This window comes from Dermochelys coriacea, chromosome 8 (genome assembly GCF_009764565.3).
Source record: "Dermochelys coriacea isolate rDerCor1 chromosome 8, rDerCor1.pri.v4, whole genome shotgun sequence".
Taxonomy (NCBI): Eukaryota; Metazoa; Chordata; order Testudines; family Dermochelyidae; genus Dermochelys; species Dermochelys coriacea.
The window spans coordinates 105,792,457-105,813,933 of NC_050075.1; the positions used below are offsets into that span (position 1 = coordinate 105,792,457).

Consider the following 21,477-nt stretch of genomic DNA (forward strand, 5'->3'; position numbering starts at 1 on the left):
TCCCCCTGTGATCAGTCCTCACAGTGCTGGTCAGTTACAGAGGTGACGTTCTGCCGGAGGTGAAGCTGGGAAGCAGGCGGTTGTGATTCACCCCAGGCACCTTGGATAACCTTGACAAGCATCACCAAGGGTAGCAAAGGTGGCACCTGTCTTTTCAAAGAGGTGCTGCCATGATCCTGGGAGATCAACTGGCCTGAAGCAGTGATCGAAGTAGAAGAAGACACCCAGCCGAATGTGATGTACTGGGGACAAATGGCCCAATTTCCGGGAAGGAAAACCCTGCTGAACTGATTGAGAATTCTGACCATGTCAGCAAAAGAGGGGGCAAAAGAGAATCCGCTGGCAGCTATTAGGCTTTTCAAAGAGTTTTTAACGTAGGCCAGCATGGAGCCTCGTGAGGAAACTTAACTAGTTACAGGGTGAAGTGTGAAGTTCTCTGGGGATTCCTCGGATGATTTGTGGTGAAGCAGCAACTCAGATCAGGGTCCTATTGTGGTAGGTGCTGCCCAAGCACAAAGTTTCCGCCCTCAAGAGCTGTCAAGCTAAATAGGCAAGACACACCTCAGGGTGGGAGAGGTAGGGGTGGCAGAGGGTACGTCTTCACCGCACAGAAAAACCGGGGCACTGAGTCTCAGAGCCCAGGACAATTGACATGGCTCGAGGGGCTGGGGCCGCTGGGCTAAAATTAGCAAGGTAGACATCCCCGCCCGGGCTCTGAACCCTGGCGAGGAGGGAGAGTCTCGGAGTCTGGGCTCCAGCCCAAGCGGGAACATCTACCCTGCTATTTTTAGCCCTGCAGCCCCAGCCCGGGTCAATTGAGACTCGGTGCTGCTCGTTTTTCTTTGCAGTGTAGTCATATACACAGGGAGGGGAAGGGTCTTGCCCAGAGTCACCCAGCCAGGTCACTTGTCCAGGAATTGGTCTCCTGAGTCCCAGTCGAGTGTCCAAGCCACCGGACTGCAGCTTTGTAGACTAGGGAAGAGTCAGAAAACAGAGTAGAACTAAATGGTCCATTTTCAGCATGGCAGAGGGCTAGTAGTGAGGTTCCCCAGCATGGCATGTGGGACCTGGCACTGTGGGTATTTATTAGTGCTCTGGGAAGGAGGTGAGCACGTTTGCAGATGACACAATGGTTGAGGCTAGCCAAAACGAGAGAAGCATCTGAGGAACATCAGAGAGACCCACCAAGGCTAGATCGGTGCGATAGCAGCTGAAATACAATGCCAGCAAATGCAAGGGAATGCACATTGGAAAGAAACATTTGAATGACTCCTACACATTGCTGGATTCTCACCTGAAAAAATCCAGAGATCATTGGGGATGGCTCAGTGGGTACTCAGTGGTCAAAAAGGCATACAACCGGACAGGAAGAAGAAACTTTGGAATCAAACTGAATATAGCAAATATTATTATGGTATTCTATAAATCCATGGTATAGCCTCCCTGGAATACTGTCTTCAGACCGAGTCACCTTTCAAAAGAAGACAGTGGAAATAGTGGGTGTTCAGAGATTGGTGATGAAAATTATTAGCGATGTGGAGAGACTTCCATCTGGCTTAGTGAAGGGAGGAATGAGAGGAGACGTGATGGAGATGTACCAAATAGTGGATGGTGTGTAAATCGGGCACTGCTCTTTACTCATTCTCCTAATACAAGAGCCAGGGGATATACAGGGAAATTTGAAAGATAACAAATTGTAAACTGATAAAAGGAAATGTGTATTGGTTTTTATGCAATGCAGTTTACTCTGTGGAACTCACTGCTGCAAGATATGATTGAGACCCAGAGTTTAGTGAGATTAAGATTAGGGTTTGCCATATGTGAGACAGTGGTGAAAACACTTGGGCCCTGTCTATACTTGCGCTTACACCAGTGTTAGCACCAGTGCAATTCTACCTGTGGTAGAGAATGACACACCTTCAACATAAAGCCATAAGACCTAATAAGGTGGCAGCCCTGTACCTGTCTGATTAAATAAACTGGACTACCCATCACCTGGATTTGTGGTATGAAAGAGAAAGCAGGCCCTTTAAAAATAATGTTTTTGGACACACTTAATAACGAATAATTATTTGTACAAACCTTGTTTACGACTGGAAAAAGACCAGCCTTAAACTAGATTGTGGATTTATACTGGGTGAAAAGTGAAGGGCTTGGCTGGATTTCATAGTCTAAATACCCCTCAAAGGCATAATGTACTTATATCTGGCTTGCAAACTGAGCCTGATTTAAAGTGGTGGGCTCCGAGCCCGAGGAAAGACCCGATCTGGGGTTAGTCTGAGAGCTGTGTTGCTCTGGAGGGTTTGCAACAGTGCATTAGTATTTGAGATTAAATCCCCATCATAAGAAATAGCAAACAGCTGAACTGCAGCCTGACCTTAATATGCCTGGAGATGGGTTTATTCATCCCCCCACCCCCGCCCGTTTGTTTACAATAGGGCATTTCCCCGAGTCTGGGAGGGGAGGGGTGTTGTAGGAAATTGGAGTAGTTCTTTGATTCTTTGCAAACGAAGCTGTAGAACGTCCGTCTGTGTGTGTCCTTTTCAGGGAGGTGACCAGAGAGATTTAGGGCTGGAGGAAGCTCTAATAGCCCCCTTCCTCCCATCACCAGCTGAAATCGTTGTGTAGGGGCTCAGTGTAACCATGCTAGGCACATTTCCTTATCGTGCTGTTCCTTGAAAAGTTCAAATGGAGGGTTATGTAGCAACAGAGTGGACAATGCAACTAAATGCAAATCAGCATATCTTTAGGAGAAAGGGATATGTAGACTAAAACCCAGCCCTCTAAACCCAAGCTCCGGGAATGGTCATGTCAGCTGATGTCAATTGACCGGAGGGCAGGTAAAACCTTTTTCCGTTTCCCAGATAACATCATGTCGGATTCATCCCAGTCTATCAAGTGACACGTCCGCTTAGCACAACCTGCAGGGTCCTCATACCACTGCAAGTGGAGAACTCTAGGTGAGTGGAGGTTTTAGGGTGAGGGATCAGAGTTAAAATATCTCCCAAAGGTCCCACAAACTACCCGGCAAAGCAGCGAGGACTCCCAGCACCTCAACCTCGTAGATTAGTTTGAGCCAAGACCCAGGACGTGTCACACTGCAGTGTAGATACTTCCTACATTGATGGAAAGGGTTTTTCCACTGAGTTAACTAGCTTAGTCTCCAAACTCAGGCAGACTCATAAGAACTTAATCATGTCCACACTGGGTCAGACCAACATGGGGCGTTGGGGAGCTCTTTGCATCACACCCATCTGGCCCAGCAGCCTGTCTCTGACAGCGGCCAGTGCCAGGGAATGAACGGAACAGGGCGATTTCGAGTGAGCCATCCAGTCCCAGCCTCTGGCAGTCAGAGATTTAGGGACACCCAGAGCATGGGGGTGGGGCCCTGACCACCTTGGCTAATAGCCGTTGATGGACCTGTCCTCCATGAACGTATTTCATTCTTTTTTGAACCCAGTGATACTTTTGACCTTCACAGCATCCCCTGGCAACAAGCTGAGTGGCCTGAACCAGAGACCTAACGAAGATTTGATTCAAAGTCTTGGGGTCTGGTTTGTAAAGTTGCAGAGCAGTCGCAGCTACCAATTTGATTTCAGCGTTTGCAGGGGCCGCCCAGCACATCCCCTGTTATGCAGCTCTGGGGACATTTGCAGAGCTCACTCGTTAATGATCAGGCCTTTCTGTTTCTTTTCACTTCCCGGCATCTCAGTACTTAAATGATGGCCCAGTTATGCTACCGTGCTGAGTTCCTGAACCAGAAATGCTGCTAAGCCACTTAGAGTGTACAGATCTTTTCGATTTCAGCCACGGTTAAATGCATGGTTCCACCTTCCTTTTCCTTTAAAGCATGCCTGTCTGTTTGCAGAGAGAAGATAATAGCGCTAGTAACTACATGACTATGTTCCAGAGGGGTCGGGAGCAACTTCATAGTTAAGGTTGCATTGCAATTTTCCATTAAAGAAGGACTAAAATCTCTTTGTTTCACCCTTTAGCGGTTGATTTAGTCTCCAACATTGGGACAGTCTGATCAGAAAACCAGTGAATATTTTTTTGAATCTTTTCAGTGACCTTTTAGCAGAAGAAATGTTTCAAATGATCCTTTCTATTACATTGCCTCTGTTTGTTTAGCTAGAGGAATCACGCTCCTCAGAACCAAACTCAGTTCTGCCTCCTCTCTCATTAATGTCTCAGGCAGGCTACTTTTAAAATTAAACCCAGAGGGGATTCCCCTTGTTCCCCAGGATTTAAAATTTTGCCAGGATAAACTGACAAGTGGTGGCGATCACACACAGGCTCATTTCAGTGCTGTGAGTTCTACATAAAAATGTTGACTTATCTTTAATTCCAACCTCCAGTATCATCCATTCCATGGAGATTTCCTGCATCTTTCCCTGTTACCTTGTAGCCCCCATTTGCCATCGGATGCATTCTCATGCCAATACAAAACCAGGGAGAGAATTCTGGACAGTGGAATTTATGAAAGCCATACCAACCGTATCATCATCATCACAACCCGTCCACACAGAACTGATAACTCTGCTCAGAGTTCAGGCTGCACTTGGGTTGTTCAGGAGGGGGGCAGTGATATCTGTTTCCTTATCATTCAGTTTATGTTGGTGCGAGATTCAGTCTAAGCACCTGCACTCAACATTCCCCTATTGCTGGTATGTGAGAAGGGCAGTTCCCTGGCTCAGTCAGGAAAACGGTTTGTATTCAGCATTAAACCCGGAGATGCTGAGAGCTTCCCTTTGAGTTTTCCTCAGGTGTACTGATTGGGTGAAAGTCAAAGGTGTCGAGAGCGCAAGGGAATCTAAGTCAGTGATGTGCCCAGGGCCCGGGAGAAGGTGTGCGAAAGCAGGTGGGGACTGGCTTACCTTGCATATGATCTACTACACCCCCACTTCAGGTCACATGGTGTATCACTTACATCAGCAGAGATTTCCTGTACCTTGCTACGAGTGTGTAACTTACGAGACCTTGCACTTCACTTCTGAACCCAGCCCTTTCTATTTAATGTACAGGACTAAAATGGTCCTCGGCATGTCGTCTTACTGTGCTGGGGTTACCCCCCGAAAATCTTTAAGACTCTTCTTGAATCCCCATTCACCTGACTCCTCCGTGATCAAGGTGCAGTTCAGCTGCATTCTGTAAGCCAGGGGCGGGGGTAAAAGTCTGCACGGGGCCAAACCGCAGAACCTGTGCATTGCTCCTGTGCTCTGCATCACATCATTCTTCCCACTCTCTCTAAAAGATCAGACTCTTTAAACTGGCAGCTTTGAAAACCCAGCACTGCTCCGGGCCATGCAGCTGAACGGGACGGCTATCTAGCTGGGAAACTTCAAAGGAAGAACAGAGCTTGCTGTTCCTCCTCTTGAAGGGAGCCAAAAAAAATAAAATTATCATAACCCCACAGGAATGGCTCTTCCCAATTCTGCTGAGGCTGTGCCTTTCTGACAGGGCAGAGGCTATGCAGACTTCCCCTTCTCAGTGTACAAGCACTTGGAGCTGAGGGTCTGCAGCGGAGACGCCAGGAACACTAATGACAACCAGAAGAGTTTGAGGCACCAAATACATGGGCTGTGTGTTCAGTGCAGGAAAGGACCCCCATCTCCGTCTGCCCCCCTCCCGTCTCTCCTGCACCTCTTCCCCATCTGCAGTTGGATTGTGTTTTCACTTGGTTTCCATGGCCAGCTCTTCGGAGCAGGGGCACCGCCGAGTTTTGCATGCGTGAAACCACATGCACACCTCCAGTGCCCCAGTAACAGCAGTATCTCCGCTAGGAACAGTGACTGCAGATCACTGGCCCTGCTGCCTTTAAAGTGGTGGGAAAGCCTGAAGAAATATTGTAAAAATGGCACCTTCTTCCTCAGCAGAATCACTGCTCCGATCCTTCCTTTGACTTCCTCCCGCCTTCCACATCAGCTTCGCACCCCTTGTCCCCTTGCACTGCCCTGCGCAACTGCTGCCTGCCTCGCTGCTCTCACTTCAACCATCGGGCCATCTGTGCTGTTCCTGAGCCTCCTGCCCGATCCCTAACTCTGTGCCCCACACTCTTCTCTGGGCCTTTCTCCTGGTCCCTTGGGCTTGGAACTGTCTCCTTGTGGGCCAAGCAGCTCTGTGCCAAGTCCCCCAGGTGACATGACCCACTATGCCTTTCAGCCATACGCCTGGAGTGGGCCCAAATGGTCGGTCTGTGCATACAAGGCTGGAAGCTCCTTGGGGCAAGGGACATCTCTCCTTACGTTTGCACAGCGCTGAGCGGTGCAGGGTGGATCTGCACCCCGTGGACCTGAGCCACAGTTGTTGATTTCACTGACAAAACACAGTTGTTTGCTCCCGTTAGTCCTGCAGGGCCGGGGTGTCTGTAGTAGGGCAAGGTGGAGTGTGTGCTGCCTTAAGCGTTGTCAGCCGAATCGCTGTGCTCTCCTTGCAGATTCCTTATTCCTGATGCTGTAATAGGCAGAGAGAGCTCAGCTGGAGCTCACTGCCTCTGCAGCTTAAAAAACCCTCAGTCATCCTTTGCCTTGTAATTGGGCTTCTTGGAATCCTTGAGGGAGACTAGGGGCTTGTCTACACGGCGAGTGAGGCCTTGTCTGCGTTACGACGGCATGAAGGGTGAGTGTAGCTACACGCCACAGTGAAAAGCAGGCTGTGTTCACACTCGCTACAGGCAGAGAGGAAAGGCTTCGGGGGGTGGGGGGAGGCGGCAGGGAGAGGCTCTGGCAGCGGGATTCAGCAGGACACTGCACTGCAGGGTAGACACGAGGCACTGCTTGGCTCTATAGAGTCTTGTAGGGCACATACCCTCGAGTCCTGGCGTGTCTCTGCCCACCTTCGCAGTGCCTCACCATCTACACTGCTACTCATCTCCGTGCTAGGAGCGTGCAGTGTGTGTGCCCCACATGTGCAGTGTAGCCATCGTCTCTGTGCCCGGCAAGCCAGGGGGTGCAGCGCGCTAGCTTGCCTCCTAGTTCCTGTCCATGTGGCCCCTGCTGCCGCGCACTAAAAGTTCCGTCGTGTGTGCTTTGAAACGGGAGCATGTCAGTGTGTGGCAGAACTCTGTAGTGTGCTGCATGGCAAGCTAGTCCACTGTAGATTCACCCCTGGCTTGCTGAATCCGGGACCCCGCAATGCATGTTGGTTCCCTTTGATTGTAACATCACTTCTAGTGAATAATGGGCCGGATTCTCAGCTGGCATAAACTGATGTAGCCCCAGGGGCTTCATTGGAACCATGCTGCTCGACATGAGCGGAGAGCCTGACCAGGTGTGCCGTACTCACTGGCAGAGGAAAGGAGGATCGGAAACCAGCGATGGAAAACGTGGAAATACAGGGCAGTGACTAAAAAGGGAATGAAATCTTTTCATGAGCCAAGAACTAACTTCTTGTATGCCACCTTCCTGTCTGGTGTATTAGGAACCCCGCACATTAAGGTTTCTGTGCATACGTTTTGCATCAGCTCTGCACTATAGTGATAATTGGCTTCGTCCAGGAATTCTGAGATCAATCGAATGGGCTGCAACATGCAGAAACATCTCTTTGATGATCCTTGCTCTTTGCGGACTCTCAATTTGTGCACTGCCTCTGACGGTCGCTTTGCGGGGTGAGCTGGTGGCCACTTGTGGGCATGAGGCTAAGAACAGCTCTTGGCTAGGAGGGGAGAGGAGCAGCATGCTCTTTGCTGCCCAGTGTCCAGCCCCTGTTAGCGCACGTCTGCAGGTCGGAAGCCAACCTTGGCCATGGGGTGGAAATGAGGGAATGGTAATAAAAGGGAGCGTCCAGTCAATCAGGAAGGTTTGTGCAGCATGTATGGGCTGTGAACTTCTCAGGAGGGAGAGCTGGGACCTTGCCGATGATCAGGCTCAGAATCAGGCTAAACTGCCACTGAAATGAATCGGCGATTGGTGAGAGTCAGAACTGAGAGGAAAACAAGGATTGGCCTTCAAGCCTTGGCCTAGTTCTGAGCCTTCCTGGAGCTGGAAGGGTAACTGCTTGAAGCTACAGGGTCTGTATACTACAGCCACTTGCAGGGGAAGTGAAAGGTACGTTCTGTCCTGGGCCATTTGCAGGCCCGAATGTTTCTAGCCCAAGAACTAGTTCCCATTCATTCTTGATGAGATGCGTAGCTTGGAGACATGACTCCTTTCCCTTAGGGCAGCTGTTGAGCGCAATCTCCATCCAGAGCCATGGTGTCGAATCATAGAATATCGGGGTTGGAAGGGACCTCAGGAGGTCATCTAGTCCAACCCCCTGCTCAAAGCAGGACCAATCCCCAATTTTTGCCCCAGATCCCTAAATGGCCCCCTCAAGGATTGAATTCACAACCCTGGGTTTAGCAGGCCAATGCTCAAACCACTGAGCTATCCCTCCCCCTGAAGGAGGAGCTGTTCTTGAACTCAGTTCTTACAGGCCACCAGTCCTGGCAGGCCAGTGTCCATGTAACCAGCACCGGCACCACCACCCCAACCCCCAGTGGCACTGATCAGCATCGGCGGTCACCATCTCAGCTGACACACCAATGGCTCACTGGGCTGCAGACTCTATTGAGTCTGGTGCCCGTTAAGGTGGTTTCTGCACATGTGCCGCAGAGGCTGAGCGAGCCGGTCCTGGAGCCCTGGTCAGCGGGTGTCTAGAGAGCCCAGCTGCCTCCGGTGGCCTAAGCACTCAGCAAACCAGGAGGAGGTTTGTTAAACATTTGCCTTTGTGCATGGTAGCAGGAGGAGCACTGGGAACGGAGGAAGGAGTGCAGAATGGTTCTCCCGCAGCCAGCCACCTAGCCAAACCAGAGTGATAGTGCTGCCTTATCTTACCATACGGTCAGAACCGGGCACTGTCTGTAGGAGCATCCTGCTGGTTAAGAGAATGGTGCGACCTCTCTCTGAGTTCTTCCCCCGGGCCAGGCAGGACACAGCCCCCTCAACCAGGGCCACAGATGTTAAAATGATTTTGACCGAGAGGGCAAAGTGTCAACATCTGCATTCATTTGTCTTCACTCCAGTTCATGTCTTGCCCAAGCGCCGTCACCTCGAGGCTATTGGACAGCTGGGCTTTGAGTCGCTAATTAATCCTTGGGGGAGGATTGCAGGCTGAATAACGGGGATCTGGTCCAGCATGCAGCAGAGGGGCTGTGATCTGCGAGCTGCACAGCTCTCAGATGCTGACTGCTGGCTGGCAGGTTGCCACTGGTGTGGAGCACTGAGCTATCATGTGATACCAACACCGAAGTCAGATAGGACCCAGGAGAAGATGCTCCAGAGAGCCTCTGTCCCATGCTGACATCCAGTGCTTAAAATCAGATCAAGACATGACCTGAGGGGAAGTGGTGAGGCTGCAGCCGGGAACCATGTGACTAACTTGACTTGCATGCATTCCACACACTGGAGTGTCTGAGACAGCTGGGAAAGCCCAAGACTGGGGTAGCTCCGGGCCTGCTGGATTACTCTGAGATCAGTGCTAACTCATTGCATTAATAAGAACATTGTTCACCCAGAACTGCCATACAGACCACGTGCGGAAAGGAATGCAGGCAACGCTTGGGCCTCCTTGGCCTGGCACATCAGTAGAAACATCTGTGAGATGCGGTCTGCTCTGGGGTAGAATGTAGCAGCTGTTCTGCAGTGGACAACAATGCTGCACCACAGGGTAGGATGGGAAGGGACAGAAAATATTGTATCCAGTTGACTCTGCAAGGGAGACGTGTGTAGGAATGTTATTTCCCCAGGTGGGGTTGACAGCAGGGTTTTGCCCTCTTTTATACCCCTGCAATACCATTCCAGTTAGTGGGGGTGCAAGTGTGTACAGAGAGCAAAATTTGGCTCTGGTAGGAGCCAGGGCTAACGGCCTTGGTCTAATGAAACACGTCATTGGATCTTAACAATCACAAACGCTCACAACTTTGGTTTTGCATCTCATGTAAAAGACAGCATCTGCAGGACCACAGCGCCTCTTAGCGCAGTGCTGGGGCGTCGGTTCGATAGTGACTCAGGGAAGAGCACCACCGGCCTGTATTGCGACCATCACCACCCTCGTGTTTCTTTTTGCCGGGGCAAGTGGGCTCCTGTCCAACCTGTGAGCTTTCCGAGTGCCACAGCCCTGGAGAACTTTGCCTCCAGGACACAAACTCCAAGTCTCTCTGCTGAGGCCTGGGGACTTTGGGGGATTAAAAAAAAATAAATAAATCAAATCTCCTTTTTGAATAGTTGAATGCAAATGGCCTGAAGAACAGTGGCAGCTGAAATCCTGCTCTAGCTTTAAACCAGTGAAAACGTGTGCAGGATCAGAATCCAGTTGCTCTGTGGAGAGGCAGACTCACCAGCTTGCAGGATGGTTTTGAGCTTGCTTTGATGTGTAGTTCAAACAGTAGATTTGTCCTGGCAGACAGAAATCCTGTCGAACAGACAGACAGGCTCCCCCACCTCTTGAGGTTATAATTTAGCTTCATTATGGAGGAATTTTACTTGAATTTTTTTTTAAAGCTTCTAAATCTGCCTTCTGGGCTCTGTAGATTTCCCTGCAATGGGCTGTTGATGCTGTTCCCAGCTTTCATTGCGGGTAGGAAGATGGAGGTGGTAGCTAAGACGGCTAGCTGAGGCCAGATCACGCTGAATCATTTTTCCATGTGCGTGTGGGTTTGTGTGTCGTTTTCTCTTCCCCATAGGGGCCCTGTGGGTGTGCGTCGTGTTAAATCCGCACTGCAAGCTGGAAGAGAAATCCTGCTGGCTCCGGCAGCTCCGGAAGTGGGGCGACATGGACGTGTGCCCGTTGGAGGATGGCAGTTACGGCAATGAGCTTCCCAACATCACCAACGCATTGACGCAGAGCTCAAATCACAGCCAAGGTGAGTCAGGACTGCCCAGCTGGGAGGGCTTCACTGAGCCATCTCCAGCAGGATCTCACCAGATGTGTTTCCCTTGGTTCACCTGCAGTTGGCATCAGCTGGATATAAATGTAACAGAGGTACAGGCAAGATAAAAATCTCACTACAGAAAATTCCTTGTCCTGCATTGAATTGGTTTTTGCCTGTATCAATGCACTGTACAAAAAATAGCCATACAGGCTGAGTGCAGTGTGATAGTTGCACTAGAATGGGTACAGGAAAAACCAAACATGCTTTAAAGTACAAGTGATGGGAGTTTTGAGAACTCATCATTAGCTCAACTCCACTTCCATTGAAGTCAATGGTGTTTTACCATTGACTTCGTTAGGAGTGGAGTTAGGCCAGTGGCAAATGCGTTTGAAAGTCTCCACCCAGAACAAATGTCCTAGAGGAGAGAGTTCTACCAGCTGCAGGCAGAGGGCACAGGAGCCCGATGTCTGGTCTGGATGCTGCCCAAGATGCACACTAAGTTGGATGCAGGCTGCAACATAAACCTTGAATTCAACTTGGAAGAGGCTCATTTTGCTTCCTGCTCTGTGTTCAGACCCTGAAACAAGGCTGGTCAGTTTCACAGCCCGTTCCCATGTTCAAATAGGAAGCTGCTGTAGGAATTTTCAATAGAAAATACTGTCTTCACTGGCATTAATTTTAAATGTTCATGAAAAGGTTCTGTTCTGTTCTACCTGGTTGTGAAAGAACCTAAAGATTGGACCTAAACTCCTTGACAGTGTCCCTTTAATGCCGCCAGCGCTCTGTAAATTTAGATTCAAGGGAGCAGTTGAAAAAGTGAGACAGGAATCCACTCCTGTGTGAATTTAAGTGAAGTTGAGCTCTGAAATCCTTGATGTAATATTTCCACAAGTGGGAGGAATTAGCTGATGTCGTAGAGACCTTGCCATTCACCATTTCTTTAACCAGTTGTTTAGTCTGACTTAATGCTCTTATATTTAGATTTTCACTTGCGCCTTTCAGTAGATAAGTTATTAACCTGGGCTACTGAGTGCAGCGCAAGTGCAGAGCACGAATCAAGCAACTTATTTGTGGGAATGGTCATTAGCACTAAAAGATTTTCTCAAGCCCTGGCAAAGCACTCGATCCCTTTGATTGTAAGCATCTTTTTTTTTCTTTGCTCAAAATAGACCTTAATTGAAACATGCTGCTCTAGCGATGTCTGCATCTGCTGCTCTGTAATTGGTCTCTGCGTATTTAATGCAGCCAAAATGGAAAGGGGGAAGGGAAGCAGTGATGTTGCGAAGTAAGCTTCACTCTTCTGGGTGTAATTAATTTTTAAGCCTTCCTCACTAATCATGCAGTCCCGCAGCTGACGCCCCACCAGCCCGTTCCAGCTAAGCTCAGAACCAGATGTGCTCTCAACTTGCTAGACCTTCGTGTCTTAAATGCACTTTGTCAAGGACCATCTTAATTTAAAACAGGCTTAGCAACACTTGGCATTACGCTGGGGAGCAACCTGGCCTCCTGATCTGCACACAGACCTGGGAGTCAGGACTCCTGCGTATGGTTCCCAGCTCTGCTGCTGTCTCACTGGGTGACCTGGGTGAGTCCCGCGAGCTCGCTGGGCCAGATTTTGAAAGGTATCAAAAGCTGCAGATGGGTACCCAGTGGAGTGTCAAGAACAGCAAAGTATTTGTCTGCATCTTTAGGCACCCAAATACCTTCCAAAATGTGGCCCACGGTTTCCCCAACATTAAAATAGGGCTGATAGATTCCAAGGCCAGAGGGGACCATTGGGATCATTTTGTCTGACCTCCTGTAGATCACAAAGCATTGACCCACCTCCCAGCAGGGTTAGGAGGTTCATGCATGTAAAACACTTGGAAGATGTAAATTCCAAGAACCCCAATGGTTGCCATGAGGTTTTAGTGTTTTGATTCCCGTTAAGATAATGTGTTTGTAACCTAAACTGATTCCTGAAATATTCCTCCGAACTAGTTCTGCGGCCTAGACTCGTTCTGGCTCTCTGGTGATGAGCATATGTTTATTTTCCAGCACTGCCCATTCCACTTCAGAAGTCAATCTGAGCGCTAGTTGCCTTTGTTTCCTGATTGAAGCAAGTTCGGTCTGTTTATCTAGCCTGTCATAAGCTGCCCAGCGTTGGAGCAGAGCTGCACAGTGCTCTCCCCCTCGCCGGTACTTCCCAGCATTCCTCCTCTTTCCCCCAGCAGCCCTGGCCAAGAAGGGATGTAGCATGACAGAAATTGAAATCTGGAACAGCCAGGCCTGCCAGAATCCCCCCTTCATCAGGGAGTAGCTGGCTACCAGTGCTTGGATTGGTCCCCAGCGTCACTTCTGTCTTGTGGTGAAACAGATCTCTCTTACAGGTCACGGTGATCACTGAAATAGACAGATCCCTTGATGATTCCCTGTTCTGTTCATTCCCTCTGGGGCACCTGGCAAGAAGACAGGAGACTGGGTTAGATGGACCTTTGGTCTGACCCAGTAGGGCCGTTCTTATGTTCTTAGTGTCAGAACTGGGATTCAGACTCAGACATTCTTGGTTCCAGACTCGTGATCAGACCATTGCGTTCACTGCCGATGGTGGTGCGGCCCAGAGCTTGTGACTTCAGGTGGAGGCTTTGTAGTGGGTTCGGTTCTACAATAGGATGTGCTGGTTTGATCCAAGCAGTCTTCAGCATGGCTAAAAGGAGCGGTTGACGTGCTAGGCCCTGTAGCTTCCATCTGTGTTAAAGTTGAAGGGGGCTTCAGACTAGGGCAGAACCCAAGGAGCTGCCACAACCCTTCCGAATGGGCTCTGGCCCCTTCCGGCCTGACACGCTGCTGGCGTCTCCTCGAGCGGTGTGGCATGTGGTTCAGGAAGCTGGTTTGCCCCCATTTCCGGCAGCTCCGCAGAGCCTGTCGCCTACTATGTGGCCGAAGAGCGGACAAGCTCTTGCCGAGAGGAGATTAGAGCCATCTGATGGGGGCTCTGTTTGTGCACAGAGCCGAGTGGAGGGTGAAGTGGAGCCCCTCGGAGCTGAGTGCTGGGGCGTCCAAGGTTTGTTAGCTGGGGTGTGCGCTGTTCTGAAGGCCGGGGAGTTGAACCCAGCCACTGAGCGGGGGACGGTGAATGTTCTTTTCTTTGCAGACTCCCTGGCAAGGCCGAGACGGACAGTGTTCACCCGCGCCATCGAGGGCTGCGACCTGCACTGGCAGGACAGCCACTTGCAGCGGATAATCAGCAGCGACTTCTACGTGTCCCCTTCGTACCAGCGGGAGGGTGAGAGCCTCCTCTTCAATTCACAAGGACAGCCGCTGTGGCTAGGTAACCCATCCCCCATGGACCATCTGCGCTCTGTGTGTGGCTGGGGGCCTGAGTGTAATGCCTTTTGCAATCGCCCTGAGCATGGGGACCCCAAGAGCCCTGCTCTGAGGGCTGGGGATGGGTGTGGAAGAGGATGTGCAGCTTGAGTTGCTGTCAGTGCGTTGCCTATCCCCTGGCATCTGGGCACCTGGATCTCCATTCCGAGCAGCAGAACAAAGCTTCCACCACTCCCCGAAAGCCGCTGCAGAGGAAGCCAGTCTGGTTCGTTGCCTTGTGCGCTGCCAGGCTCCTGGAGAGAGACCAGAATGGCATGGCCCCCAACGCGGTGGAACCCTGGCCAGATCTCATCTCTGGCACTTAGCTAGAAACATTCTTTTCCCAAACCTCACTGGCTCTAGCCTGGGTGAGGTTTGTTAGCCTCAGCATCTCCATCCAGGGGGTGTGGTGCAGAGCTGGCCTGCCAGCTAGTGGACTTGTATGCTTTGACCATAAAGACCCTGGGTGAAATCGTGGCCATGTTTATGTCAAAACTCCCATTGACTTCACTGGAGCCTGGATTCCACCGCAGGATATTGAAACTGTCTTGACATTGGATAAGCAGCTAGGATAGCCTAGAGAGTACCGCCAGGACGTGCCATTCCTTATGAGCGGCATGTGGCAGAAAATAGCACACGCTTTCAATGGCGTGCATTTGATTTGATTTGTTGCTGGACGGATCATCCCAGACTCTGAGCCCTGCTGCCCTGGGTCCTTCCCGACATTTCTCCCAGCTCCTGCAGTCCAAATTCTGCGTATCCATCCACTCCTGGGCCTCAGGAGTAGGGTGAGTGCCCTGGCCTCCAGGGAGCGCCCAGTGCAGAGTTGCAGTGGTGACATCCTTCATCAGCAGGGCTCCGACAGGGCAGAGTCGACCCCATCACCAGGCTTAGGACAGCTTTTCATCACCTCTGCTTTGAGTGTAAATTGTTGTTCTCCCTCGCAGGCATGTGGGGCTCTGTGACCCATAGCAATTGAGCAGTTTTGTTAAATGCCAGTGCTCGTGAGAATCAGGCCTCACTTGTGACCTACAGATCTGAAACCAGCTCGTCACCTTGAATACTGTGTCTGGTTCTGGTCAGTTGATCTCAAACCTGAGCGCAGAAATGGGAGGAGGGGCAGAGATGGGTGATCAGAGCCCTGAAAAGCCTTGCATGTGCAGGGAGAGACTGCAGAAATGTGGCCTGTGTAGTGTAGAGAGATGAGTAAGGGGGGAAAAGGCAGCACAACATAAAACCGTGGCTGGGATAGAGAGGGTAAATCGGGCTCCCTGTTTGCCCTGACTCATATCACAAGACCAAGGAAATGAAACAATTCAATGAAAAGGCCCAAGACATAAGTGAAAACGTTTAAAGACAACCCACAGAGTTAACCTGTGGAACTCACTGCCACAAGCCTACTAGCGAGGCCAAGACCTCCATAGTGAATAAATATATACATCGGGGTTTATAAAGATCATCACGACATTCCCGGCTAGAGAGTGTGAAAAGGCTCTATGGCCTGATATGCTTTGGACATAAACTAGCCATGAACTGACCGAGTTAAGAAAACACCACTGTGGGGAGTTTTTTCCCATAACTGTCTCACTGCAGGGCTCTTTGCACCCTGCTCGGAAGCAGGGGGGCCCCGCTATTGTTAGAGACAGAACGCTGGACTAAGAGGTCCACAGTTCCTCGAGACCTTGACTATCAGAGATTGGATAATGGACTCCTCTTGCTTCACTCTAGTCTAGTAAAAGGACTTAATGAAGCACATTCTTGTCCTGATTATTTTTTTTAATAGCACTATTGCCTTGATTTTCCATTTTATATTCTCACAGCCTCTTTCTGGAGGGTTTCCCAATGCCACGGAAAGCATCTGATTTGTCAGCAACATTTTAATGATGAATTCAGAGAGAAGGCAAATATTTCACACCTTTAGCAAATAAATAGTAGAGGAAGCCAGTAAGAAATTTTTCTGCAAACCCTGCTGATTTTCACCTATTTTCACATGAGTGGGGTGTGCTCAGTGTAACGTATAAACTCAATTGGGATTTAGAGAGGGACTTTTGTGCAAAGACCCTCTGATGTTTCCTGGAAACAGACGATCCTGCTTCCACAATTTTAGATTTTCTTCATTTCCCATTTATTTTCTTGCTAGGGACATTGCAAGAAGACAAGGGTTTTGTTGCTCACCCTACAGTATGGCATGTCATCTGCTGCTGCTAATTTCTCACTCAGAGTCATAATCTTCTCCGCAGTCGCTTGTGACTTCAGGTGGGGAATAAGCAGCAGGAGTAGATGAATTTCTAAGCAACCGTGATTCTGTTTTTCATGCAACTGTTCCTAATAATAAACCACGGGGAAAGAGAACAAGAAAATACACAATCGCTACCACTAGTTCCAGCAAGGCATCCGGGAGGCAATTTAGAAGCCCAAATCGAAAGTCACGATGCAAAGCACGTGCCTGTATGCAGAAGTTAGGAAAGCTGAAGAATTGTGAGAGGGGAGGAGAAGAGAGATCTCAGCTGAGAGGGTACACCTAGGAATTGTGCAAAGCAGAATCCTTTGTGGATAAATGTAATGCAAACCTGCAATGTTGGTTTGGCACTTAGATACTATGGTGCCTCCTAGATTAGATAAAGCAGAGCTTCGTTTCCTGGGGTACCATCCAGGGCAGGGTCTGGTTATTTATAGCTGCTGTTCCTAGAATGTGGCAGGAACTCCATTAATATTCTTGGCAAGCATCCCCGTACGGAGCGGTAGAGGGGCTGATGACGCTAAGGCAGAGAACGGGGGCTGGACTTCCAGGGAGAAAGCTCATCAGAAGCAAGCTGATGGTGCCGGGTGCTTTTCCTTCCTGCAGCAGAGCGCTGTGGATCTCTGTGCTCTTCAGGCTCACGAGTATGCTGCGTTTGACCTTGTTTTGCAGAGCATGTCCCTACAGCGTGCGCGCGGGTTGATGCCCTGCGTTCCCATGGGTACCCCAAAGAAGCACTCCGACTGACTGTTGCCATAATCAATACACTGAGATTACAACAGCTAAGGCAGCTGGAAATATACAAACATCAGAAGAAAGGTATGGGCTGTTCCCAGACTGGTAGACCCAACCCTGGAATCAACCACTTTGCTTGGCCAGTATACTTGGGGCAAATTATAATGGCCCAGCCTCACTCAGATGCTGCTGAATGCCGAGAGCATGGATGCCACGGAGCTGATCTGTTCTCTGCTGGGCACTGCCAGTGCTGCAGGGCATTTGATGCAGAGCACTGCCCACCAGAACGCAAGCCCGGTGTGTCTGTTTGATCCCAGCAGCATTTGACGCCAGGTTTTCAGATCTGAAAAATGCCCGAATAGCCTTTGATATTGGATAGCTTGGATAGCCGTGGCCTGGCCTTGACCCCAGAACGGCATGTCCGGGGGGGGAAGCATTTGTAGACAGTCCTGTGCCTCCCAGAGACATTCCTGCTGGCGTTCCTGAGTCACATGCTACACCTGTGGGAGCAGCACTGCGATCCCGCTTCCCCTTGCGCAGAGCTGAGTCCTGCCAGAGTAACTAGTAACCATGGGTCACTGCTCAGGAGACCAGCCCCCAGGGTTTGTAAAATATGTGAATGAGCCGTTTATAGGGCTCCCATTTATAGGCCTCTTGCACCATGTTTCTCAACTGTTTTGATACCAGGGACCAGCTTGCTGCCTTCCTAAGCAGTGTCCAGGAGCTCTCTGGGCCCGGTTAGTGAGAAATGCTGCTGGAGCTCACTGATGCCGTTTCTCCCATGCCTTCCCGCCGGGTGTTGTTCCCAACCTGCGTGGGCCGCTCAGAGAAAATGGAGTCAGTGATCTGCTGCCGTGGCTTCAGGCCTTCCAGTTGCCTCGAGAATCCTCAGCGTTTCTGTATCTTAACGCTCTGCTTCTGTGCCGTCCCCAGAATTACTTCAGAGAGGAGCCACCACCATCACAAACCTGGAGGGCTGGGTCGGGCACCCTCTGAACCCTGTTGGCTGTTTGTTCCTCACCTTGACGGAGGCTTGTAGATTAGAAGAGGAAAATAGCCTTGAAATTTCAGGTATCCGAGTCTTTCCCCATCCAGACCAGTGAGTTAAACTTCCAGAGCTCCAGCTTGTCAGCTGCTGAATCCAAGACAGCTAACGGCTCCCCTGCTGTCATACGCTTCGGGTCTCCCTCTGTGTCATCTCCTCAAACTCCCTCCTGGTTCTCCAGCCACTTCTCATCTCAGTCTCGCTCGCTCCCAGCTCTCCTGTCTCTCCGCTTGCAGAGGAAGAGAAGGTGCCGTGAGGTACCACGACAGGCTCAGAGCTCAGTCTGTTTAGCCTACCAGAAGGTTCAAGGGTGGGTTGATCACAGCCTGTAAGTACCTATGTGGGGAACAAATATCTAACAATAGGCTTTGCCGTCTAGCAGAGGAAGGTCTGACAGGATCCAGTGGCTGGGAGCTGAAGCGAGACAAACTCGGACGGGAAATAGGGCATCGGTTTTTAACAGTGAGAGTCATTAACCAGTTGAACAATTTCCCCAGGGTTGCAGTGGATTCTCCATCCCTGACCGTTTGTAAAGCCCGATGGGATGTTTCTCTAAAAGCTCTGCCCTTGAGTTATTTGGGGGCAGGTCTCTGGTCTGTGCTGTAGAGGTCAGAGGAGATGGCACAACCATCCTGGCCTGGGAATCTGTGAACTATCATGCAGAGAGGGAGAACATGGCGCCACCGAGGTGCAGGGTGGCCGCAGACTGCAGCAGTCAGACGACGGGAACAGCTGCGCGAGGTCGCCCCGGGACACATGGCAGTTCTAGCACATTGGGTGGCTTTTTTCCATGGCACGTTGAAAGTGTTCTGGTCAAACTTGGCTTGTTTCCCTATGGCTGGTAAAAGTGGGGAGGACACTCATGGCCTGGCCTGTTGTGTTGGCACATGGAGTCAGAACTGTGAGGGTCAGGTTGGGTTTTCCGTCAGTCAAACGAGCAAAGCCAAGCCACTCCCCCGGCAGCCAAGTGCCAAGTCAGAAATGCAGGTCAGTATCCTCCCACGTGGGCTCGCTCCTTTGGGCTCGATCTCTGCGGAACTGAGCGTAAGCAATGAGAGAACCGTGGCACTGAGTTTGGGGGCGGGGAAGGGCTTGGGTTTCATGCTTGGTTCTTTCCCAGGTCATTCTCATTTCTCACCCTAGCGACTGCCTTCCCCTCTAGATGCCGGCGATGCCAAGCCCCCGGTGTATCAGCATGTGCCTGTGGCAACGGGTTGCCAGGACAGCGGCGAGTCCTACCTGTCTCTTGCCTTGGAGGTGGCTCTGATGGGGATGGGGCAGCAGAGGGTGATGCCCGAGGGGCTCTACGCGCAGGATAAAGTGTGCCACAACGAAGAGCAGATCATCGCCCGGCTGCAGGAGCTGGAGCTGGAGGCGGTGCTAGTGCAGACCCTTCGGAAGCAGTGTATCTTGCTGCTGGAAGGTGAGGGGGAGCTGGGCTGCACTGAACAGCTGTTGGTGGTGTTTAAAGGCTGGCCTGGGAGAAGACGCGTTCCCCTTGCTTACAGTACAGGAGCCCAGGGGACCGAAGAGCTGGAGAGAAAGGCTGGCTTAGGGCAGAGGGTCGCCTGCAAGTGCTTGCTGGGCCAGGGCTTCAACAAGGCACCAGTAATAATCTGCTGCCAAGCCCCAGGGTTACCAGGGTCATTAAGCCTTAGGCTGCCAGCCTGGTGTTTGAACTGTCCTTCAGTCCCTATGCAGCTGTGGGTCCCAAACTGTGGGGCACGCCCCCCAGGGGCCACAGAGGAACGTTTGGGGGGGCTTGGTGGGGCCCGGGCCAGCCCCCTGGGAAGGGGAGGGGGGGAGGGAAGGAGTGCAACCCAGCCCTGCTCCTGGCTCCCAGCCCCACCCCCAGCCACGGCCCCCTGGCTCCACTCCCAGCCCCGGCTCCGCCTCCATTCCCGGTCCCACCCCCAGCCTTGGTTTTCGGCTTCACTCCCAGCCCCAGCCCCAGCTCCAGCTCCACCTCCATTCCCAGCCCCGGCCCCCAGCTTCACTCCCAGCCCCGGCTCCACCTCTATTCCCGGCCCTGTTCCCAGCCCCGGCTTCACCTCCATTCCCAGCTGCTGCCCCCAGCTTCACTCCCAGCCCCAGCTCCACCTCTATTCCCAACCCTGGGCCCTGGCTGCAGCTCCGTTCCCAGCCCCCGGCTTTGCTCCCAGCCGCGGCTCTGCCTCCATTCCCAGCCCCACCCCCAGCCTTGGGCCCTGGCTGCAGCTCCATTCCCGGCCCCACTTCCAGCCCCAGACCTGCCCTCAACTGCAGCCCCAGCCTTGGCCCCCTTACCCCGTTTGCGTCACCCCGCTCCCAGCCCTGGCTCCTGGTGTGGTGGCAGATGGGGGTAAAGGGGGCATGACCCTGAAAAGTTTGGGGACCAGGCTATACAGGATAATATCATTAGCCGGGTGCACGACTGGTAACTTCCTCCTGCTGGGCACGAGGGGCTATGGCCACCCTCAGCACCCCCAGTCTAGGGGAACGGGCCAGGGACTGGCTTGGTCTTGCTGCTCAGATAACCCCCGAGTCCTCGCCTAGAAGGGACTGTGGAGATGGGTGCTGAGCGCATTCCCTGAGCCCCTGAGGAGTTCAGACCCGAGAGGCTCTCCGTAGCCGGCTCTGGTCCCTGGTCCCAGCATGGCTGGTGGGAAGCTGGCCGAGCGGCGCGGCCCCTGGCGGAGGCTCTGGTACAGTGGCTGACGCGGCTTTGCTGTCCTGCAGGTGGTCCCTTCAGCGGCCTGGGGGAAGTGATCCATCGGGAGAGCGTTCCCATGCACACGTTTGCGAAGTACCTGTTCTCCGCCTTGCTGCCTCACGACGCAGACCTGGCCTATAAGCTGGCGCTCCGGGCCATGAGGTTTGTGGGCATTTCTTCTCTTGGGGTAGGTTTCGATCCGATCTCAAGAGCAGCAACGTCACGCACGATATTCCCTCCCCCCGCCTCTCCAACCCGAGTCTGGTCAGTGTTGGTTTGCTCGGGAGCCGCTGCGGGGAGCTTGTGACGGCCAAGATTAGATCCTGCTCGTCTGCTGCAGGATAGGCATTTTCTCAGACGATTTCCTCCCATAGAAACCGCCCCATCTGCTGAGCTGGGCGAAGGTGCTGGGGAAAGTCCCAGGCACCGGCTGCATCCGTCGACGCGCCGGGTCCTTCCCCCGCATCTGCATCCTGCAGCGCCATCTCCCACGGCGCAAGGAGAGTGAAAGGCAGAGGAGATCTCAGAACAGACTCTGCCCCCCAGCCCTGCTGGGCCTCCTTGCCTGGAAG

General features: G+C 51.8%; 1 protein-coding gene across 3 annotated transcripts in view; it reads left to right on the forward strand.

The window, feature by feature from the left end:
* ZSWIM5 (zinc finger SWIM-type containing 5) overlaps positions 1–21,477 on the forward strand; it is a 159,341-nt gene that overhangs the window by 124,213 nt on the left and 13,651 nt on the right. For 2 of the 3 annotated variants that reach the window (XM_038413542.2, XM_043520051.1), the window contains 6 exons: positions 10,661–10,840; positions 13,983–14,159; positions 17,106–17,252; positions 18,102–18,239; positions 19,376–19,636; positions 20,932–21,067. In XM_038413542.2, coding sequence (XP_038269470.2) covers positions 10,661–10,840; positions 13,983–14,159; positions 17,106–17,252; positions 18,102–18,239; positions 19,376–19,636; positions 20,932–21,067 — 1,039 coding nt within the window. The remainder of the gene's footprint in view (positions 1–10,660; positions 10,841–13,982; positions 14,160–17,105; positions 17,253–18,101; positions 18,240–19,375; positions 19,637–20,931; positions 21,068–21,477) is intronic. The other variant, XM_038413541.2, reaches the window with a different exon arrangement.